This window comes from Biomphalaria glabrata, chromosome 2 (genome assembly GCF_947242115.1).
Source record: "Biomphalaria glabrata chromosome 2, xgBioGlab47.1, whole genome shotgun sequence".
Taxonomy (NCBI): domain Eukaryota; kingdom Metazoa; phylum Mollusca; class Gastropoda; family Planorbidae; genus Biomphalaria; species Biomphalaria glabrata.
This window is the reverse complement of record NC_074712.1, coordinates 53465640-53488943: the sequence shown is the minus strand read 5'-3', so window position 1 is coordinate 53488943 and position 23304 is coordinate 53465640. Positions and strand designations below refer to the sequence as shown.

The 23304-nt window shown below is 33.6% G+C and overlaps 1 protein-coding gene across 1 annotated transcript; it reads right to left on the bottom strand.

Annotated features, from left to right (window-relative positions):
- On the bottom strand, positions 1-22051 carry LOC106073355 (uncharacterized). The gene is made up of 5 exons (XM_013233918.2): positions 21910-22051; positions 10452-11334; positions 9700-9893; positions 7898-8126; positions 1-2225 (listed from the first exon to the last, which is right to left on the bottom strand). The coding sequence occupies exons 2-5, from the start codon at positions 11173-11175 to the stop codon at positions 1483-1485; spliced, it is 1890 nt and encodes a 629-aa protein (XP_013089372.2). The 5' UTR covers positions 11176-11334; positions 21910-22051; the 3' UTR covers positions 1-1482.
- Positions 22052-23304: the final 1253 nt, after the last annotated feature.

Sequence of the window (23304 nt, the reverse complement as noted above, 5' to 3'; positions counted from 1 at the left end):
TTTTGGTTTGTATACAAAATATTTTAATCAACAACAAATTGTAGTTCATTTGCAATTCAACTCTTAGATAATATTGACACTTTTGTTATTTATACATATGTAATAAAACATAAAAAGATCAATAAAATATGTCTATACATGTAATACAAAGAAGTAATTTTAGAATTTCAAATAAACATTAAAAAAAAAAGATAGAAAATTTTGATATTAATTTTAGAATTTCAAATAAACATTAAAAAAAAAGGTTGAAAATTTTGATATTAATTTTAGAATTTCAAATAAACATTAAAAAAAATGATAGAAAATTTTGATATTAATTTTAGAATTTCAAATAAACATTAAAAAAAATGATAGAAAATTTTGATATTAATTTTAGAATTTCAAATAAACATTAAAAAAAATGATAGAAAATTTTGATATTAATTTTAGAATTTCAAATAAACATTTAAAAAAATGATAGAAAATTTTGATATTAATTTTAGAATTTCAAATAAACATTTAAAAAAAAATGATAGAAAATTTTGATATTAATGTCAACAATTAAATTTTTTTTCCACCAGACCTCACCACCTGAGTTACTTCTGTGACTTGGCAAGACAACAGTAGCAAGACTTAGAGAAATATCTTAAGATGCAACAACTGAGAAAATGGTCCCATTTTAAATGCCAGTATATCCTGGAGAGAGATGATTTATATGAAAATCAAAGTTTTATTACACCTTTTAAATTTGAAAGTCACAGAAAATCATTTAAAAAACCCACCTTGCACAGGTGGGTAAAAAATACACTTTAAATTTTAGGAATAAATGGCACTCAAGTCACACAGAAGACAAAATTCAACACTAAGACAAGTTCAACTTAAGGAATAAATGGAAATCAAGTCACACAGAAGACAAAACATTAAAGCAAATTTTACCTAAGGTATGAATGAAACTCAAGTCACACAGAAGATAAAACACTAAAACAAATTTTACCTAAGGTATGAATGAACTCAAGTCACACAGAAGATAAAACACTAAAACAAATTTTACCTAAGGTATGAATGAAACTCAAGTCACACAGTAGATAAAACTTAACATGAAGACAAAATAAAAAAAAAAAGGTTGTAACTAGAACACTAAGATGAACAGTTGCTATGGTTACATGACAATATGTGAACTTCGTAATACCAAAGTGGCAACATAATATCAAATATTGTTAGAGTAACTGAACAATATATGTTTAGTAATAATAGTCTCATATGTATAGTCATAACAGACTCATATGTATAGCTACAATAGACTCATATCTATAGTCATAACAGACTCATGTAAGGTTACAATAGACTCATATGTAAAGTCACAATAGACTCATAAGTATAGTCATAACAGACTCACCCCTACAACTGAAGGGTTACATAAAATAACAAGAACAGAAAAACAAAAGTTAAAAATAAAAGGAACAGAAATTCACCAGAAATAAATAAACAATGCCAATATCCACATTATGATCGTTTGCGTTTTCCAAGTTGATTTAGTGGTTTATCAATGTCTCCATCTTGACTTTCTTCTGTTTGGTGCACATTGTCTTCCTCCTCACTATCATCTTCCTCTAGATCTTCTGAAGGACCCTCTGCAGAGTCTAGAGAGCTGTCTAGTCTGAACTTCTTCACACCACTCAGAGTCCTGCTCATAATGATGTTTCTTCTAGGCTCTGGCTCTGAAGGTGTGCTGGTAGATGTTATGGTAGCTACAGTGGGCCAGTAGCGTCTGCCAAGCCTAACAGGGAAAGCATTCATGGAGCGGCTTTGGGTCTTTCTATCAATACCGTCGCTATCCTCATCATAGGAGTCATCATCAGAGTCTGCTAAGTTCAGCACATCATGCACATGGTCAATTTTACAATCATCATCACTACTGTCCTCCTCATCAGTGTAGCCTTCAAACACTCCTTTCAATGGCATGCAGATGTCACAAATATATCTGGACCTTGACTCAGGTGCACTGTGGGGGACATCCAGGAGCCAAGTCATGTTGTTAGCTAGAAAAGCTCGCAGGCCAGGTGGCATGGTCAAAGCATCCAGGACACTTAAGTGAGGTGGAACAAACTTCCTCAGCTTCTGGCAGCACAAGAACTGCAGGGATGTTGGAAATGACCTTGATGAGATCACCCTCATGCCACTTCTAGCTGCAGTAGAACATGCCATTGGATATAACGTTCTTCCTTGGAGGTTTCTAAATGCAATACCTGAAACATAAAGAATTTTTTGTTTAGACCATTACTTATTTGAATTAGTTCTTGCTGATTATGCAAAGATTTGTCCTTAGTACTATCACTAACAGGACTCAACAAAATAGCAAATGACAAAATAGCATCTGTTCTCTGAGGAAATGATTGATCAGCTTGTAGACATTAGGCTGGCGACCATCAATAGACAAATGAAACGCATGGAGCCATACCTCCACTGAATTATTAGAACATAGCAGACTGTCATGTACACTTGAATTGGTCCTTGATGTCCAAATGTATTAGGAGATAAAGAATGTGATGGTCAACTTGTCTGTTCCTGTCATTTCTAATGTTGTCAGTGTTATGGCAATGAAATTTCAGTGTTTGATAAAAGAGATCTGCCACATACATCAAGTCCACACAATTATGTCAGGAAATTTCAGGGGTAATCCTAACTTATATATATAACCCATAACTATATCTAGTGTGTGTTTCTCATATTTAAAAAAATGCTATTACTCTATGAATTTAAACTGAGATATACCTTTACCCAAACTGATACAACTAGCATTGGGGATTTATGATTTAATGCTAGACAAAAAGTGTATCTATTTATATCTCACTGTGCAATAAGTAAACGGTTAACGAGGGTGTCGTGTGGCCAGCACAACAACCAACTCCCTTTACTTTTCCCCAACTAATGTTAGGTACCCATTAGAGTTGGGTGGCCTGAGAGATGCCCAAAGATCCCAAAATTAAAAATCCCAGTCTTCACCAGGATTCAAACCCGGGCACTAGTGGATCCAGGGGGGACTGGGCGGTAGGGGTGATCGACGGACGACTTTTATTAAAGAAATCACACAATTTCTATACGAATTTATTAGTTATGTTAAAAATATATACTAATTATTTATATTTCAACCTATTTTTAGATTATTTCGCCCCCCCCCCCCCCTCTAGTATGTTGGCTGATTTGGTGGGATGGGGAGTGGGCGATGGCATCTATCCCCTCCCACCATAAACTTTCGAGTGGGGGGTGAGGGTGGTGGTCCAATTTATTTGTAGAAATCACAGCTTGTTAACAGAATCAATTAAATATCTATATAATTAAACTTGTTATTGATATTTTAACGGATCTTTATATTATGTCATTCCCCTGTTAGACGATGGGGGGGGGGGGGGGCAACATATGTAGCCCTTCCAACCTAAACCCTTTGAGTCCTACTTTTAATTAGAAATAGTTTGTGAACAAAATTTGTTGAATTACAATATATTAATTTTTATATTATTATGCTTAGCCGATTCGGTGAGGTGGATGGGGGGCACTGGCGGATCCAGGGGGGGGGGGGGGGCGGTAATGCAATCATGCAATCCCCTTCCCCCCATCGGACAAATCAATACTTTTCTTTATTTATATTTCAACCTATTTTTAGATTATTTCGCCCCCCCCCCCCCCTTCTAGTATTTTGGCCGATTTGGTAGGGTCGGGAGGGGGGGATGGCATCAACCCGCCCCCCCCCCCCCACCATAAACTTTCGCGTGGGGGGGGGGGCGGTCAAATTTATTTGTAGAAATCACAGCTTGCTAACAGAATCAATTAAATATCTATATGATTAAAACTTGTTATTGGTATTTTAACCGGTCTTTATATAATTTCGTTCACCTGTTGGCCGATTGGAAGGGGAAGAGCGAATACCTCCACCGCCCTTCCCATCTAAACCCTTTGAGTGGGGGGGGGGCGGTCCTACTTTTATGGAGAAATCATAGCATGTGAACAAAATTAGTCGAATATCTATATAATATAAACAGGTGGAAGTGCGATACATGCAATCCCCTTCCCCCCATCGGACAAATCAATACTTTTTCTTTTTGTATTATAGTAAGAAATTACAAAATTACAAAAATCTGTCACTAATATAATTTATATATGCTATAAAGTAAATTCTTATATCGAGTCGCCCAACCCCTATTCTTTAATGCAAAATGCAATCAATAGCAGAAATTATAAAAAGGAGCGAGAATTAATCGTTTTCATTTTATCGCCCTTCCCCTTTCCATACAGAGTTTGTGTAATTTGACATAAATTTATCATAACTATTTTAAGAAAGACTTTGCTTTGGAAAAGTTATAATTCTAACGAAATTTTTCAATATAACAGTCATGGTTGAGATTAGTTCAAAAGCCAGATAATCTTTTCCTAGTCGACTTTTTCCAACCTTTACTCTATCTCATATTTTTCAAGTTAAATAAATTTAGGACTAAAACTCACAATTTATGCTAGAATTTTATTGAATATTATTAATCGAATTTTTATTTTTTTCGGCGGCGATCTTCAAAACCTTAATCTAAATATCTGGGGTATCTAATCTTTTCAAAGAACAAATCAGTTGTATTTGCAATGTATTAACTCTTCAAGACCGCAATGACGCTGACAGCGACCAGTCTCCCGGCCGTGCTAACGTAATGACGCTTACAGCGTCCGATCACTATTTCCCCGTTTACTTCTTTTTCTTTTCTAATCCACGTTTTTAATCCCTTAAATGGTTTAAGGAAATGCTAGAGCGGCCATTTTGAAAGTTTTTTCATTCTGATACTTTGTTGATCTAAGCTGTTTTTATTGTTCTAAATATTTTTTTTTGTAAGTGACTAGTGAATTTTTCATTTTTTTGCATCAGACATCATGGCTGACAGGCCTTCTTGCCGTTTTACTGCTGATCAGGCTCTAAATATCTTTTTAGATACGAATGATAGTGACATGAGTGAATTAGACAGAGTTAGATAGAGATTCTAGAGCTAGAAAATTATAATGAAAGCGATTTTCAGACTCAAGCGAGTCTGATAGTGAATTATTCATCCCTAGATCTAGTAAAAGTAGTAAACGAAAGGGGGCGTCGCCCCAGCCAGGCCCTAGTAGATCTAGAAAGAAACCTCACTAAAAGTGTAAATATTGATCAAGTTTGATTAAGTTATGTTTTTTAAATAGATAATTGGATAGAGTCTAATATTTCATACAATAATAATGATTGAGGACTATGGGAATATTCTTTTTTTACTTGGGAAAGTCAGTTTTTAAAGATCAAATAAAAAAAATAAAAAATTTTCATCTCTGAAATTACCTAATTTTCTTTTCCAGTGACTATCTATAACATTGAAAGATAAATTATCTTGTAGTACATTCAATTTCCAACAAAATTTTATATAACATGTCTATGTTTTAACAAACAGAAAAAACAGTATGACGTTTATAAAAAGGCGTATGTGATAAAAATTGTGGGTGAAAAATTTTTTTTCGGTAGAATGAGAAAAAAATTACGGTTTTGAAGAGTTAAGGGACTATAAATTCATATTAGAATATTTTTCCACATTATTCAAAAGGTCCTTTATAATAGAATGAATAATGAGCTGTAGGTCAGGAGAATGCGTTGCTGCAGTGAAGAATGCCAGAAAACGCTTTTAGCGTCGAAGCTTCGCCCCGAACCCCACTGATAAATAATGAGCTGTAGATGTCAGAAGAATGCGTTTCTGCAGAGAAAAATGCAAGAAAATGCTTTTGGCGACGGGGCCTCGCCCTGAACCCCACTGATAGATAATGAGCTGTAGATGTCAGAAGAATGCGTTTCTGCAGAGAAAAATGCAAGAAAATGCTTTTGGCGACGGGGCTTCGCCCCGATCCCCACTGATAGATAATGAGCTGTAGATGTCAGAAGAATGCGTTTCTGCAGAGAAAAATGCAAGAAAACGCTTTTGGGCGTCGGGGCTTCGCCCCAAACACCACTTAAGAAGCTTACAGCGCTCTCCCAGACCCCCAAGCTTGCAAGAGAAAGACTTTTTTTTCTGTTTTTTTCGCCGAAGATTGAGAAACAGTCTTATTTTATTCTCATATGTCGAATATATATATATATATATATACATGCTGTACGCACGTTTATGCATAGGGTTAGGGTTTACTGGGCGTTAGGGTTAGGGTTTGGAAAAAAATCGCCCCCCCCCCACTCCAAAGTTCTGGATCCGCCAGTGATGGGGGGGCAACAGCTTCTGCTGCCCTCCCCACTCTAGCCCTCTGAATGGGGTGGGGCGATCCTATTTTTATGGAGAAATCATAGTTTTTGAACAAAATTAGTTGAATATCTATATAATATAAACTATATATTGATGTTTTAATCCATTTGTATATAATGTCAGACACACGATCTGATCTCAAATTTTATCATAAGTAAATATAAAATTAAAAAGGGTTGTTCCAGGTGGGAGGGGCTTTACATGCGATCGCCTTCCACCCATCGGACAAACCAATACTTTTTTCTTTTTGTATTTTAGTTAAGAAATTACAAAATAAAAAAAGTGTCACCAATATAATTTATATATGCTATAAATTGAATTCTTTTATCGAGTCGCCCCATCCCTATTCTTTAATGCCAAATGCAATCATTAGCAGAAATTTAAAAAAGGAGAGAGGATTAACGTTTTCACTCTACCGCCCTCTCCCCTTTCCAGATGAAAAGATGACGTTTTAAAACAGAAAAGTCAAACGTGGCGACAGAGTTTATGTCATTGTATACGACTTTATCTTAGTTATTTTAAGAAAGACTTTGTTTTGGAAAATTTAGAATTCATACGAAATTTCTCATTATAAGAGTAACAATTGAGATGAGTTCTGAACCCAAATATTATTTTCCTAGTCATCTTTTCAACCTTTATTCAAACTGATATTTTTCTGTTGTAAAAAAAAAACTGGGACAATAACTCACAATTTATGCTTGAATACTATAAATGCAAAAAATTTTGAGTAAAATCTAACTGGTTCACTTAATTTCTCCTCCCACTTCCACTTAATAGGATGAATAATGAGATGTAGATTTTAGGAAAATGCGTTTCTGCAGTGAAGAATACAAGAAAACGATTTTGGCGTCGGGGCTTTGCCCCGATCCCCACTGGGGGAACTTACAGCGCTCCCCCAGACCCCCTAGCTGTCAAGAGAAAGGTCTCAGACCCCCAGACCTCCTCAATAGCTAGGGAAAGGCCTCAACATGGCTTTTTTTTTTTTTTTTAAATAATTTTTTTTCGACTGTGATCCTCAAAGCATTAATCGAAATAATATGTGAGGTATCTTATTTTTTCAAGGAACAAATCGGTTGTATTTGCAATGTAGTAAGGGCCTATAAATTCATATTAGAATATTTTCAAGTAAAACATTATTCAAAAGATCATTTTTTTGAATAGGATAAATAATGAGCTGTGGATGTCAGGAGAATGCGGTTCTGCAGTGAAGAAAGCAAAAAAAACGATTTTGGCGCATTTATGCTTAGGGTTAGGGTTTACTGGGTGTTAGGGTTAGGGTTTGGAAAAAAATCGCCCCCCCCTTTCCGAAGTTCTGGATCCGCTAGTGAACCCAGCGGCCCCAGTTTGGAAGCTGTGCTTTACCGCTCAGTCACAGCGTCTCTGGTCAACACATTAGGATGGCACAAAAAGTGGCAAACAACCACATAATTGAAAAAAATATACAAGAAACATAATTTACTTTTTATATTATAGTATATAGGTTACACTTTGGATATTACCTATGAAAGCAAGTCTATATTTAAAAACATTTGAATACTTTTGATTTATCACTAATTTATTAATCAATTGAGAATACAATCATTACAATCAACTCTAAAAAAAAATTACAGTAACATTTGGGCCAAAATTACCTAAATTATGTCGATTCTTGAAAAAGGCAAGCGTGCCATGCCACATATCTAAGTGCATACCAATGATGGCACCTTGTCCAAACCTGCTGCAATATTCACTTTTACGGCCTCCATGCTGTATGCGGCCATCATAAGATAGACCCCAGCTATCCATATCACACCCTAGCATACTGCAGAACATATTGTGGTATTTGTTTTGATCTACATTAGCTGTTCCCACACCAACCATCTGAAAAATGAAATTGGAAAAAAAAAAATGTTTATACTATTTATTATATATATTTATTTCTTTATATACAGATTTACTAGCATTACACACCAGCTACGCCCATTGATTTGTTCCCACATTGTTAGGGCAAGCTGTCTCCACAAAGATCTGTCACTGGCAATGTTTGAAGCCTCTGCCCACCTGGTTTCCACTGCTCTGAGGTCCTCCATGAAAGTGTTATACGAGGACGTCCCTGTTTGCACTTTCCTCATATTGGCCTCCACGTCATCGTAACTCTTGGTATGCCTAATTCTTTTTGACAGAGAACATGTCCTGCAAACCTTATGCGATGCTCTGTGACAACCTCACTAAGATCCCATATTGTTATTTTAGTTGTAATGTCCCCTCCTTTTTAATGTCTGTAATGATGGGTTTGTGTAGATCATACAATGTGATTGTATAAATTGTGGTTGAGATTGTGATATTAAATAGAATAAAATCTCCCTTCACATCAATGTTCTATCACTCAAACAACATAATAATGATAAAGATAATAATTTAAAGTAGGAACTCAAACAGAAATACTTTTAAAATAAATACCAAACATTTATTCTAAAACTTGGAATCACTATGATGATGAATACACTTTATAAATTAAAGAAAACAATTTAATTTCAATACATTTACAAAAGCCACCGAGGCCCCGAAACAGTTAAATTAACTTAAAAAAAATGTTCCACCATGACCTTGCTGCTGAACTACTCTGTTCTCAAATACATCACCAGTGACAAATAAAACAAGTTATTTTTAACCATATGACCTTGATGCTTGCTTGCATTATGTGACAATGCACGTCCAATAAAATGGCCTGTAATTTAAAGATCCACCTGACATATTTATGACCCTTTCTCTGGAACTTCCTTTTTTTTTTTTTTTTGCTCATAATGCTCTCCCTTATAGACTATTGACAATTTCTTCCACTCTTACACTAGATTTTTTTAAATTTCAGATCTAAACTTTATTTCAGGCTTCTATCTAGAGATGCACATTATACACATACTTTTCTCATTCTTCATAGATTGTGGTGATAAAATATTACCATCTCATGGAACCATATTAAACAAAATATCTCACCAAAACACACACACTATGACCATTCTTTAAATTCTTTATTCCAGATTTAGTCTTCAGTTAGATGTAGATCTAGTTACTCTTATTATCTAACTCTAAAGAATTTACATTTTATATTGTAGCATTTTTCTCCATATGCCTAGAAACACAAATGCATGACTTCAGAAGGATATTCAGTGTTCTTGAGAAAAACAAAAAAAAAAAAGAAAATATATTTGTTTTATTAGTTAACTTATTAAAGGGTCCACTTACATACAAAAGAATGATTGATTTCATTTTATTTGTAAATCTTTGTACACACAAACACAAACATTCATGCTGCTATTTCATATTTAGGGAAAAATATATAAAATATGCTTTTGTGAAAATATAGTAGATCAAAAAATGTTCTGATTAAAAGGAGGTTAATTTTTTTTCAAGCAAAATACAACTGAAAAATAAAACAAAACAAAACAAAAAATACCATGTCAGTTCCATAGACAGGTGTGGTCATTTTAATCTCCCAGAAATACTGATCTTTATCCATGGGCAGTTGGCCACGCACAGCAGTTGTTCCACAGCTGTAATCTTTATGGAAAATAACATGGCGACCTTTTTCTTGAAGATTTGTGGCTTGACCACGATGTTTAGTATTTAGTTCCCAAACCCAGTCAAAGTCTGAAACAAAAGTCAATGCTTTAGTCTGTGTAGATAACTGATTACATAAGACAATGAATGCTTTAAAATCTTAAGCATTTGAAAAAAAAAATGTTTTTTAAATATCTTTTTATGTGTGCCAGATGTAAACTGATATGTTTCTTTAGTTTTTATTAAAAATGTATTTAATTCAATTATCTCGGTTATAAAAATATAACTGAAGTGATGCCTTTTTTTTTTCCTAAAATGTAAGACTGTTATTTTTGGTATACACCCCACACCATAATATAAAAGAATGCATATCTAATTGCAATGCTGTCATATTCACACTGACGCTCCACACAATGAGATAAGAGAATTTATATCAAATTTCAATACTGTCTTGTCTGGATTTATCGATGGGCCCGGGTTCATAACTTCCCTCACTGATATCTTGCGGGAGGTTTGAACTAGGAAGTAAATTGTCTTCAACTCTGAAGGAACATCCGAAACATGTCAAACATTTTACAAACAAACATTTTGTATCCTAAAAATGAATAAATAAAAAACATGCAAATATTTTTGAGAAAATGTACTTACAGCTATCCTCTTCTCCACATTTGCAATCTCTTTCTTTCCCATACATCACACACTTACAATAGGTTTCTGTTCTCATTGGCTTTCCATCTTGAAAACGGAGAATCATGGCTAAACTACGTAGCTCCCTGTTGGTCATTTCAGCTCTCTCAAACAAAGCAGCTGAAGTCTGGGAGCCACGTTCTTTTTTTATGTTGCTAGTGGTCTTGAGAGATTGACTGCTGTAGGGAGATCTTGGAGTGATTGTGTGTGATGCCAATTTTTCCAGTTTCCTCAGTTTTGATAACCTTATAACACAGTATTTACATTTCAACTCTTCAGATTCTTCCATTTCAGTGGAAGTACTTTTATTCACTTTATTGGCCATTAAGTTTTCTAAACAAGTCTCATGAGCATGAAGCAGGCTAGTATCAACTGGGTGGATTGGAACAGGCAGGCTAGTATCAACTGGGTGGATTGGAACAGGCAGGCTACTATCAACTGGGTGGATTGGAACAGGCAGGCTAGTTACAACTGGGTGGATTGGAACAGGCAAGCTAGTTACAACTGGGTGGATTGGAACAGGCAGGCTAGTTACAACTGGGTGGATTGGAACAGGCAGGCTAGTTACAACTGGGTGGATTGGAACAGGCAGGCTCTTTTTATTTGGGTGGGCCAGTACTTCAGGTGATATTCCTGGCATTGGTTTAGATATCTCAATATCACCCTCCAAATTAGAGCTTTGCATTTCTGTTTGTTTTTACTTGTAAACTGCTTCAATATCAAAGATTTAGAGATGGGAGAATATTAAAGAATGCATTGTCATTGTTTTCCAATATTCAGAATATTTCTATGAAAATGTTTAATGTAAATGATTTTGTCAGTCCATAAATATAGGTTAATAAATCTGAAAAGAAAAAGACCAAGAATAATGATGTATTCAAATAAATGAAAAAAAAAAATCAGCATTACAATAAAATATTTCTACTTTATAAGAATAATATTTTGTTAATTTTGTTAAACTGAAACAAATAAAAAATTGATACACATTTTTTAAATAATATTTGGTGAAATTTTTAATACTATTTTTTAGGTTTGTGTAACAATTATTTGAGCAAGCAGAAAGTCTCAATAATTTTGCCAGATAGAAGACTATATCAGCATGAATAAATTTTAGATTTAGTGTCAATGGAAAAACATTGAAAACAGTAAGGTTGGCAAAGTGACATGGGCTTCTACTCCTGCAGCTTCAATCGTATAAATATGAAGATTTTTTCTAATCTCATGAAATGGGATCATTAGGACGTCATCATCTTCTTTTTTGAAGTAACATCTGTATTAAATAAGATCAGATTTTTGTGTTGGTTGATGAAAACAAGCTCGTATTACATTCAATGCTAGTCCATCTAGTACAGAGAGCCTCATAGTAAAATTGATCATTGTTATGTTTGTATATCATATAAATGGTAATCATACAAATATTTTTGTTTTGTAAGTTTTAGGTTACTTCAGAAGGGAAGATTATTATGTCCAGTTGGATGGCAAAGAATGCTGGCAGGCAGTGTGGGATGACAGTCCATAGCACACCACTATTTATCACTATTAAATCAATTTGTTAATGTTTTGATTGATTCATGTTTTGTTAGGAATAATGAATACTTGTGCAAAGTTTCAATTTGATCGGAGAATGGGAAGTGGAGAAATAACATGTTCGAAATTCGTACCAGACTGTCAGACAGACACTGACAGAGTTGATATAAGCTTTGTAAAAAAAAGACTACCAATATATTACTTGACATACCAGATTCAATTTTATTTTATAAATGTAGTTGGATTTTATTGGATATTCCCATCAGATAAAATCTTTATCTAGATTGAAATTTGTAATAGTTAGCTGACTACCAATCACCTCTATAAGCTAATCCAGTGGTTCCCAAACTTGTTAGTCTCATAGACCCCTTGCCATGTTTTCTGGTTTTCGGTAGACCCTGTGCTTAGCTTGTATTGCTTTTTTGCAAATTCATCAACTCCAATTTTTTTAAAAACTAATTTCTAATTATAGTGAGTCGCAGAGTGAAAAGGTAATTTAAAGCTACATTTTATGTTATAGAGATCTTTTTTTATTGATAGAATTCAAATTTAAGACAATTAAAATAACAATGAATATGTATTACTGGTGGCTGAGAGCTAAAGTGCTTGGCTTCTGAATCAGGGTCCCGGGTTCAAATCCTGGTGGAGACTTTTTAATTTCAGGCTCTTTGGGCATCTCTAAATCCACCCAGTTCTAATGTGCACCTAACATTAGTTGGGGAAAAGTAAGGTGGTTGGTGGTTGTGCTGGCCACATGACACTCTCGTTAACCGTAGGTCACAGAAACAGATAACCTTAACGTTACCTGCAAGGACTGAAAGGGGAACTCTTTACTTTTTTTTTTTTTTTTACTGGAATCACCAACCTCACTGGAAATACTTTCTTTTTTTTTTTGCCGGTTGCTACGCTATGTTTTATATAGGAATTTGTTGTTCTATGAAGTAGTCATTCAAACATTTAATATTAATTAATTAATTAATTTCACTTAAGTACCATTCTAAAAGGTTTCGCCAAGAGCAGTTTCTCGTGTATTTCTTGATTTCACGTGTGGCTACATATTAGGTCTAATATAATACAGACGTTACTTCAAAAAAGAAGATGATTACGTCCTACTAACAGGAGAAGGGTTAAGCATGGTGAGTAACTGGCACCTAACCAATAAGCTTCGGACAGAAGGGGCTCATTTGTCAAGGCTGGCTACCCAACTAGGAGAAGAAAAACTGAATTCGAACTTCTGATACCTTGCAGATATACACAATCATGGAAAAGGCTTCGGGAGTCAACATTGAAGAAAAATGAGGAGTCGGCGACCCTTAGGCAGTTTGCAGCACACAGCGCTACACTATGTGATTCAGCTGATCCCAAATGTATATGTTGTTTGCAAAGAATTATACAAGAAGCTTTTAATGTTATGACTCATACCAATGTGTCCTGGAACTGTATTGTTGCTTAAAGTAATTCTTTTAATAAAATCAGATGTAGGTTTTTAAAACTACTTCACTGTCTGGTGAAATCAATGTTTTACCTAGAGTGTTTTCTGAAGATAATGATGATGAAAGAGATATTGTAAGACTCTCACAAAACATCATCTTCTCGATATGATGTTGAAGAGAGATTTTGTGGATCTATTCTGAACTTTATCTTTGAGTGTTCAAAAGTTTTTCAAACCTTTAACTTTTTATCAGGGTGACATCATCTCAAATGATCCTCCAGCATAATGAGTTTCATATCTTTATAAAAAGGCACTTAGGCAACCGCTTGTTTGACATGGAAGGAATGAATCCCAATTTTAAATAATCAACGCTGTACAAACTAAATTTCTTTTTGTTAAACATTAGTTGCATGTTTTAGCTGCATGTAGACACAATTAAGCTGTTTAAATAAGTATTGAAATTAAATACAACAATTTTTCGTTTGAATAGTACAGTGGTTCCCAAACGTTTTTGTATTGTAGACCCCTTCCCATGTTTTCTGGTTTACGGTAGACCCCTTGCTAAAGTTATATTGAATTTTGAAAATTTATCAATTTCAATGTACACATTTTGTTTAAAATAATTTCTAACTAGTGACACGAGGCACCGGTAATTTAAAACTACATTTTAAGTTGAATCTATTTTTATAATAAATTTATTAACAAAATTCAAATTTAAATCCATTATATAACTGTTAATACGTATAGCATACAATCTATAAACAGATTGGAAACTTTTTGTTTTTAAAGGTTTGCAAGCTACCATCCGTTGCTACAGAGATTATTTTTCATATAGGGATATGTTGTTCTATGAAGTAGTTCTTCAAAACATTAAATATTAATGTGCCTTCAGTATCATAGTAAAAGTTTTCACAAAGACCATTTTTTCATAGATTTCTTGAGCCATAATAATTTGAATAAAAAAATACACAAGGTTGACTCAGCCAGCTGTATAGAGAAATATGTTGTTTGCAGAAATATGTCATTTGCAAAGACTCAAATAAGAAGAAAGAAATATTTGACTATATTCAAACAGAGCTCAAGAATTTAGTTAACTCATTTACAAATTCATTCCCCTAACAACCAATGGGTCAGAGTTTGCTTAGTTGGTTCTCAGAAAGTCACCACAAACGGAGGAGCTGGAATACTCATTGAATGACCCAATGGAAAAAAAAATTTATAAATTAAGTTCATTGTAACTAATAAGCTCTATGACAACCACAGAGAATAAATAAGAGCACTGGAGCTAACAGCTACCATGCTAGCGATCAGCCAAGTTCACCAAACAGTTAAAAAAATTTTCGTGACCAATATAAAAACAGTCCTTCAAAGCTTGACAAACTCTGATGCCTCCTAAATAAAACAACTCATGATGCCTGAACTGACCTTCGATGGTTACCTTGCCTTCTCGCATCTCCTGTCGGGAGGTTTGGCTAGGATGTAATTATCCACATAATGTACAAAACATTGGGCGACCTTGTAAAGCTCAACAACAACAGCAAGAATACTCTTCTCCAATGTTGAAATAGAAGGAAATAGAAGGCTGACAAACTTGCTAAATGTGAGAAAACAAATACACACTTGAACATCGCACTCTATCAGTAAGAAAAAACTAATAGTGAATTGCAAAAACGAGAAATAGACAAGTTCTCATTCGATATATAAGAAAGATGACACCTATTGTAAACTATCCCGATAGGACCACTTCTAATTTTTCACATCAGAACGTACACATCATAAAGATAAAACATGTTTCGAAAGGTCAAAATTGGGACCATTGAAATTTGCCAATTTGGAGTGTCACCAGACAATGCCAGCCATGTCTTCAAAATTGCATTCTTCATCAAGAGGCCCAAAACAAGACACCAACCACAAAACCCAAACATGAAATGCTTTTAATGATATAAGTTTGTGTTAGAGTTTTTACTATTTCTCCAACGGCTGGTAAAATCAATAATTTGCCTATTGTGTGAGGTTTTCATTATTTTACTATAAGTAAAGAGATGTAGTAAAACGCTCGCTAATCAGCATCTTATTATTAGGTCAAAGAGAGATTTTGTGGGTGTATTCTGAACTTTATCTTTGAATGTTTGAAAGATTTGCAAACCTTTATCTTTTTATCAGGGTGACAATGTCTCAAATGATCCTCCAGCTCAAATGGTTTCATAGCTTGTTTGACAAGGAAGTAATGAAGTTCAATTTAAAATACTTAACGCTGTAGAATCTATATTTCTTTTTGTTAAAGATACAACTAGACAAAACTACACTGTTTAAATATAGTTATTAAATTAAATAAAACAATTTTTCATTCAATCAGCAGGATAAAAATCTTAAGGATTTCCTAAGGTACAAATCATAAATGTGTGTAAGAAAAAATTTCAATTATCAAAATTAAAGTCATGACATGCGGAATTGAGATTCTTTATCATAGACCCCCGTGCACATTTCAGACAGACCCCCAATTCCCTTTTTAACTTTTGTAGACCCCCTTGGAAGTCTTCGTAGACCCCTGGGAATCACTGATCATTATAAGACCATTATATGATCATTCAATTCTAGGCCTAGATCTAGTCTATTCTAGATGATACTAGATACGGTAGATGCCTAGCCTACAATGATAATATCTAAGATATAGAGCTAGATCTATGTTTTATATTAATTATTTAAACCTTATTTTATATGTACTCTCCCAGGCGGCCATATTGGATCTTGTGACAGGTGGGGAAATGTGACGTGTGTTTGGCACGTTTTATGTCTAGGGGATGATTATTTTTAATGCTATCACACCCCCACTTATCAGCATGTGAATCGGGAGCAGACACGCAACGAGACAAAGCAATGAAAGATAGATACAAAAGTTAAAATAAAAGAATATTTATTTACATAAATATACATATGAGAATAAAAGGGGGAGGGTTTGCATCTATCTCTAGTATATTCTATGTTTAATCATCACTCTTGCACCTAATAAGAGAGTATGTCACTTTGTCCTCTGACTTAGCTGGTATTCCTGTTGATGTCGCAGCTGGCTGTGTCCTGGCTTGAGGTTCTGCAGCTGGAGGTGGCGCTCTAGCGGATAGAGGGACGCCGGTGATATAGTTCTTGTGGAGTCTCAATCCCAAGTTCTAGTATCTGTAGTGGGCACAGTATGGCGGGTGGCCGGATACCGTGGGCACAAGGTTACTGCGGGCAGAGCTGATCTGCCGTGGGCAGTGTAGGTAACAGGATATGTCCAGTGAGTTGCAGAGGGTTGGCGTAGCTATGACGTCTCGCACAGATCTGACTCTATAGGGACGTCGCGCCTAATAGCTTGACAGGTGGGCTGTCGAATAGGCGGGCAATGCCGATAGCGCCAAGTAGTAGAGTTGGGTAGATCTCAGTAGGCAAAAGCAGCGCAGAATAGCACTAAGCACAACTGCAGGTAAATGGATCGTTGATCCAGTAACTAGGCAATAGGTGATTCTTGATAGCAACTAGGCAAGTGCAGCGCTGATTAGCACTAAGCACATAGATAGGCCAGTAGGCAAATAGGCAGGTAAGTAATCCGATAAATAGGCAGACACCTGAGGGAGGCTGCGGATAAATAAAGACAAGTTAGGACATGTCTCTCATACATCTTATCGATGCCCTCGACTGAGGTGCATTCGTCAGATTGGTAAAATTGCTTTAGAGCATAAAGGGGAGATGATGACAAATGGGATTTGGAAAATAGATGGCAGATAGTAGCAATATAGAAATGTACATAAAAGGGGAAATAATAATATAAAAATGTACATAGAAGGGGAAATACTAATCTCAAATACACGACACAGGTGGATAGAGAAAGAAAAGGGGGGGGGGGTTGAATTGGGCGGTGGTCAGCGACCCAGATGATTGTTTACATATGACCGTGGGTCGAGAACAATGGAGCGCGCTTGAATGGTGTGTCCGTTCAAGCGGCGCAACTCTCATTAGAGTAAAATGAGTAAAGGGGAGATAATTCAATACAGGGGAGATAACTCATATCTCCTTTCTAAGCGCAGTATTAGTGCGATAGTAAAATCATCAAGGCGATCAACCGAGATAAAGGAAATAAAATAAGGTGTACAAATATATACATGGTTGCATCAATGATCAATTGAGCAACGTAGCATTAATAGATTAATGACTAAAATATATACATAGCACATGTTTATGTTTTCTACTTACGCCAGTGAGAAATACACAATGCACTAATTAAATATAAATGAACTAAGCAAAATACACATGATAAAATCCAATGGAAATATACACAGAGTAATTAAGATGGAACTTGTGATTAAGTTCGGCTTACCACCAGGTATTCCTCTAGGAGGGAGAATAAATGATATAGTCCAGACTCGATCGACAGCGATAGAGGAGTGAAAGGGTCTGGCTTGATTTGAATCTACTTATATATGCCTGGGAAATGTGGGCGGACACAGGAAACGTCCTAGGCTAAGAATTAGCTTACACGTGGGTGAAGTCCGACAAGCGTCACACCTTGGAGTACCACGCGGTGTATTGACCCGTGTAATCTCTTAGATCAAAGAGAGACGTGGGGGGAAGAGTGACCTACATTCCACCCAAGGGGGGGGGGGGGTCAATCGCGGCGGACATCCGCGGATAAGACTAAAGAGAACGTGTCTATCTTTGCCCCGGTCAAGGGCAGATAAATGAAAGGACTGGCCTAATTTTCTCCAAGGTGGTGGACTAAGTCTAGCCTGGAGAGGAAATTGTGGTGCGGGTGAAGAAATTGGGGTTAGGACGGGGAAATAATTGAAATAAACTAAATAAATAATAAAAAATAATAATTAATGCTGTGATAAATTTGAGTGACTCTGACAGCGAGTTTTTGACTTGTCACAGATCTAAAAACACATTTGACATCAAAACAATTTCCTGTTCAGGTTTTACAAAACTGAAATTAAGCATGTCCTTAGAAAAGACATTGCTTTATAACTGAGTGTTTTTATGACATTTTCTTGAGTTTATTCTAAAGATAAGAGGTCCTCTAATGGCCAATAGGAAAAACATTTTTTTTTCTCCTACTATGTCCTAAATATTTTAATCAGAAAAATTTGAAATTTTCAAATAACAAGGAAAAAAATATAGGTTTCTGTACATCTTTAGTTTTAAGCCATACACTTAGAAAATTCATTCAGCTTTCCAATGATACCAAATTTATTATGATTAAACGAGTCAACGATATTTTAAAACTTAGCACACTTTTTTCAGGTACTAGAATTTCACTAAGGTCGGGATGACCTTTTATCAATAATATCTGTTTTTTACATAAGAAAAATAAAATTAGTGTACACTAAAATATGTAAAATTGAATGAATCACTTCTTTATACCTATATTAGGTACTTCGATAAACTGACCTAGATCCATTTTTTTTTATCTCCCAAAAAATGGCTGAAAAGTGTGCCAGTACATTTTACCCTTTTTTTAGGGGTGGTCATTTCCATCAAAGTTTTAGCATATTGTATTTGATTTGAGGACTAATTATGATTACTTTTTGTAAACATAAGATATCAGAGATCATTTTTATTTGCTTTTGAAGCCAATCTGTTAAATTTTTCTTAACAAAAGTTTATGTGAAAGTTGGCATTTTTACAACTTTTTTCCTATAAAAATTACAACAATGCTGTTTGCTACAATAATTTATCATATTATGAAATGTGTATATTTCAAATTTCATTAAATTCTCTTGGCGCACTTTAAAGATATTTGATATTAAAATTGACAAAGAAGGGTAAAATTTTATTTTTTTAAATAAAATAAAAGTGTTTATAGTTACAACAATCTCACTAATTCTATTCAATTTAGCATGTTAATATATATCTGTGTGCTAAGTTTGAACTTTGTAGCTTGGCACACTCTTTAGATTTTAATTTTCAAAGTTGATGGTTAAAATCTATTTTTAGTAACAACCAACACTGTGATTTACTGGAAATGGTCAATTTCTGTCTATCCCGAGCTATTTTTAGAAGCACACATAGGAATTTTTCATTTAGATTAACTTTTATAGTGTTTGAATGCTAGATTATGGAGAGGGAATGTGTCTTTATTATAATGACTTTGTAATCTGCAAATTTTATAGTAAAAATAACTATTTTAAAATAATAATATTAAATATTAAAAATTTTTTTTTTACATATTTTTAGCTCAGCCAACTATTAATTAATTATTTTTTTCGTGTGTTGTTTTTTTCTATAAGTATACAAGTAAATTAATAGTTAATAAATGAGTACATTACATTTTTAAAATGATGAGCTATTACTGCAAAAAAATTCAAGTCAAAAATCTTTTAATAACTTCTAAAACAAATCGCAAGGTTTCTTTTTATTTTATTGTCCGATGCAAGAAATTTTTCATTTACAATCTAATTTTTAAAGCATTTAAATTCAGGCATTTTAAAATGATTAATTGCCAGTGCTCTACAAAAAGGTTAAAACTGTTTTTTTTATGAAGTTTATGAAATGTATAGTCATTAAATTTTAGGAAATATTTTTCTGCGTAGTGCTATTTTCATTTATAATTTATAAGAATTATCTATCTGATGCATATAAATAGCTATTTAAATACAGTAGAATTATAATTAAAAAAATAAAACACAATACAGATCTCAGATTTGTTTTATTTGTGATTTTTGGGCTCATATGATGACAAAATCACATATAATTCATATATTTTTATTTTTTGTTGAAGGCTTTTTTTTTATATATTAATTCACTTTTTTTTAAAGATTTTATTGCTTGGTCTTATTTTTTAAATTTATTTTAACAGAATACTGGTTAATGTAAAAGAGTGTGAAGTTTAAACCCCATATCTTTAAGACTTTTTATAATACAGTTAATTTAAGTTCAACTGTCAGTTGTTTCGGTCACAGATTTTTTTTTGCTTTACAAAGGCTCATTTTTGACCACTAAAAATTTAATAACTTCCCTCACAATTAACTCAGCAATATAAAATTGGTATCATTGGAAAGCATTTCTCAAACTAAATAGGTTCCATTGCATTGTGATCATTTTGAAATTTTTATCGAAGTACATACCTATATCATTGCTTATTAACATAAAATATAATAAAGATCTGTATTCTTGGGAGTTCTTTTGGTCAGTCGATGTTGAAGCTAAAATCTGTAAATCTAGGTATCTAAAATATTCTTTCAAATAAATATAAATAGATCTAAATCTTAAATCTAAAGAATCTTTTTCTAATCTACACTATTGTTTTATAACTAAATAAATCTAGATCAATTTAGAAGCTTATTGTGTTGAAAACTTGACAACCAGGAGCATTTTTCTTTTTATAGACGATTTTAAGAAAATTAGAAAAAATTGTATTTTTTTCGTAATTTACTAATGATATTTTATAATTTAAATTTCATTTTGATTTGCCACTTATAAATTAAAATTCCTCCTTTAAAACTGTACAATTTGATATATACTTTTGTGTATGTATTCACAATAGCTTTGGAAATATTCACATTAAAAAAAATTTGCTTCACTTTTTTTATATTTCTATATATAAAGTCCATACGCTGTCAGGACGCCTCTGACAAACTTAAAATCACAATAACTTTTGAACCAATAATTCTAGCATAATAAATTTGGTGTTGTTGGAAAGCATTTTTCATCCTCTTTCACCTTCTATTACACGGTAATAGTTTAGATGCCCAGATACCTTTACCGACCACCATGTTGTTTTTAATGTTTCTTCTTTTTTCAATAACTTTTTAAAAAGAGATTTCTGTTCTTATGCTGTCAACTTATGCATTTTTAAGTGTATTTACTGAAATGAAGGTCTAAAACAAATGTTAATAATAAATTGATGAAGTTGTTTCTTCATTTTTTTAATAACTTTTTTTAAAGAGAGTTTTTTGTTCTTATGCTATCATTTTAAATGAATTTTAATATTAGATCTAATAGCTTCTAGAAAGAAAGACAAAACAGCAACAGAAAAATGTTGGCAAGTAATTCAAGGGAGATAGTCTAGTATTTTGGCTTAAAACCAAAATGGCGTATTTCCAATGACAATATATGCATTATATGGTAATAAGAAATAAAACTTAAAAATTTATATTTAAAAAACTATTTATCTCCGAGGAAATCAAATTACATATTTGTAATCTGCATTTTTTTCTGCATATTCTTAAAATATAAGAGGAAACTGATTTAGCGTTTCTAGTCACGTAAACTAATACCGTATGGTCAATATAGTGTTTAGAATAGATTTTATAAATATTAATACTATAGTATAGTAAATATATCATACTATCTAGTCTAAGTCTAAGTCTAGATTAATTAATAGATCTAGATCTAAATGATAAATCTATAAAATACTTAATATTGAATCTAGTTTATCTAGTCTAGCTGGACTTTATGATGACGCCTTGATATTTGTTGAAGGTATACCTTAATTGAGGATACAAATTATCGTAATAAAATGTAAATTTGGATAAAAGTCAATTAGATCTAGATTTATATCAATTTCTCATGTGAGGCTGTGTGTACTCTTTTAATAACTTTTATGGCAGTCATCCAAATTTCTAGAAAATTGTCGACTTCCTTATTGAAGAGCGTCACTAGTAACGTTTAATGACGGTAAAAAGAATATTCGTTTTTTATCCCCTGATTTTATCGAATTTTAACATAGTCGAAATAATCATTATTAAATGATCGAAATCAATTTTACTCATATTTTTAGGATCTAAGTTCCCAGATCTATATCTACTAATCTTATCTCAGTTATGATCTAGATTAGGGATCGGCAACCAGAAACCTACCGCCGAATGTGTTTATATGCCCCGCAAAGCCTCGACCAAAAAAAAAATACTTAAAAAAAAAAATAATAACTAACTAGTAGGCCTACTGTAATTAATTGTAATAATAATTATTAATAATACTGCCGTACCAATAGTAATAGTAGCCCTAATAATAATAATATTTGATACAAGTTCAAGTTATCAGGACAAAAATTATTAAAAGAATAACCTAAAACTTATGTTATTGACAAATGCTTTAAGAGCATTTAATGGGTTGCCTAAGCCAGCCATGAAAATCAATGACTTGGCAGAATTTAAGTAGGACTACTGCTGCAGACTTTGACATATCACCACAAAATACCTCAGTAGATACCTTTAATGCGACTGCACAGAATTTTGATGATGGATTTTTACCATATTGGCTACTTAGTAAACATAAAGATTTTTTAAATAAAAAAAAAAACTCAATTTTTGTTACTAAAATATATATTGAGTTATCGATGACATTTACTAGCGGATCCAGAACTTTTTAGAGGGGGGGGGGTCAGTTTTTTTTTCCAAACCTAACTCCATCTAAACCCTAGTTCTGTTTATAAACACACATACACACACACACTCACACACACCAAGCAGTGACCTTTCTCAACCCTTCTATACGGATCACAACAATATATTGGTACAGATGCAGCCAGCGAATAAAAATTTTAATTTTACTTGGAAACTGATTTTACTATTTCATATTTTCCACAATTTAAATGTTCAGTGGGGTCAGTGGGGACATGTTCAGTTCACTGTGTTCCAATCTCCTTTGTGATACCATCAGGTAATTGGGTATCTGGGAGAAGGTTTCCATGCTGACTTTTGACGTTCAGCAAGCACAACTCGGCTGTAGATTGAATTCTACTAGGCAGCCAAGCGGTTGAACAACTCAGTCACACATCTTTTTTTCCAGCCATGCATCTTTTTTTCAGTCACACATCTTTTTTTCAGTCACACATCTTTTTTTCCAGCCATACATCTTTTTTTCAGTCACACATCTTTTTTT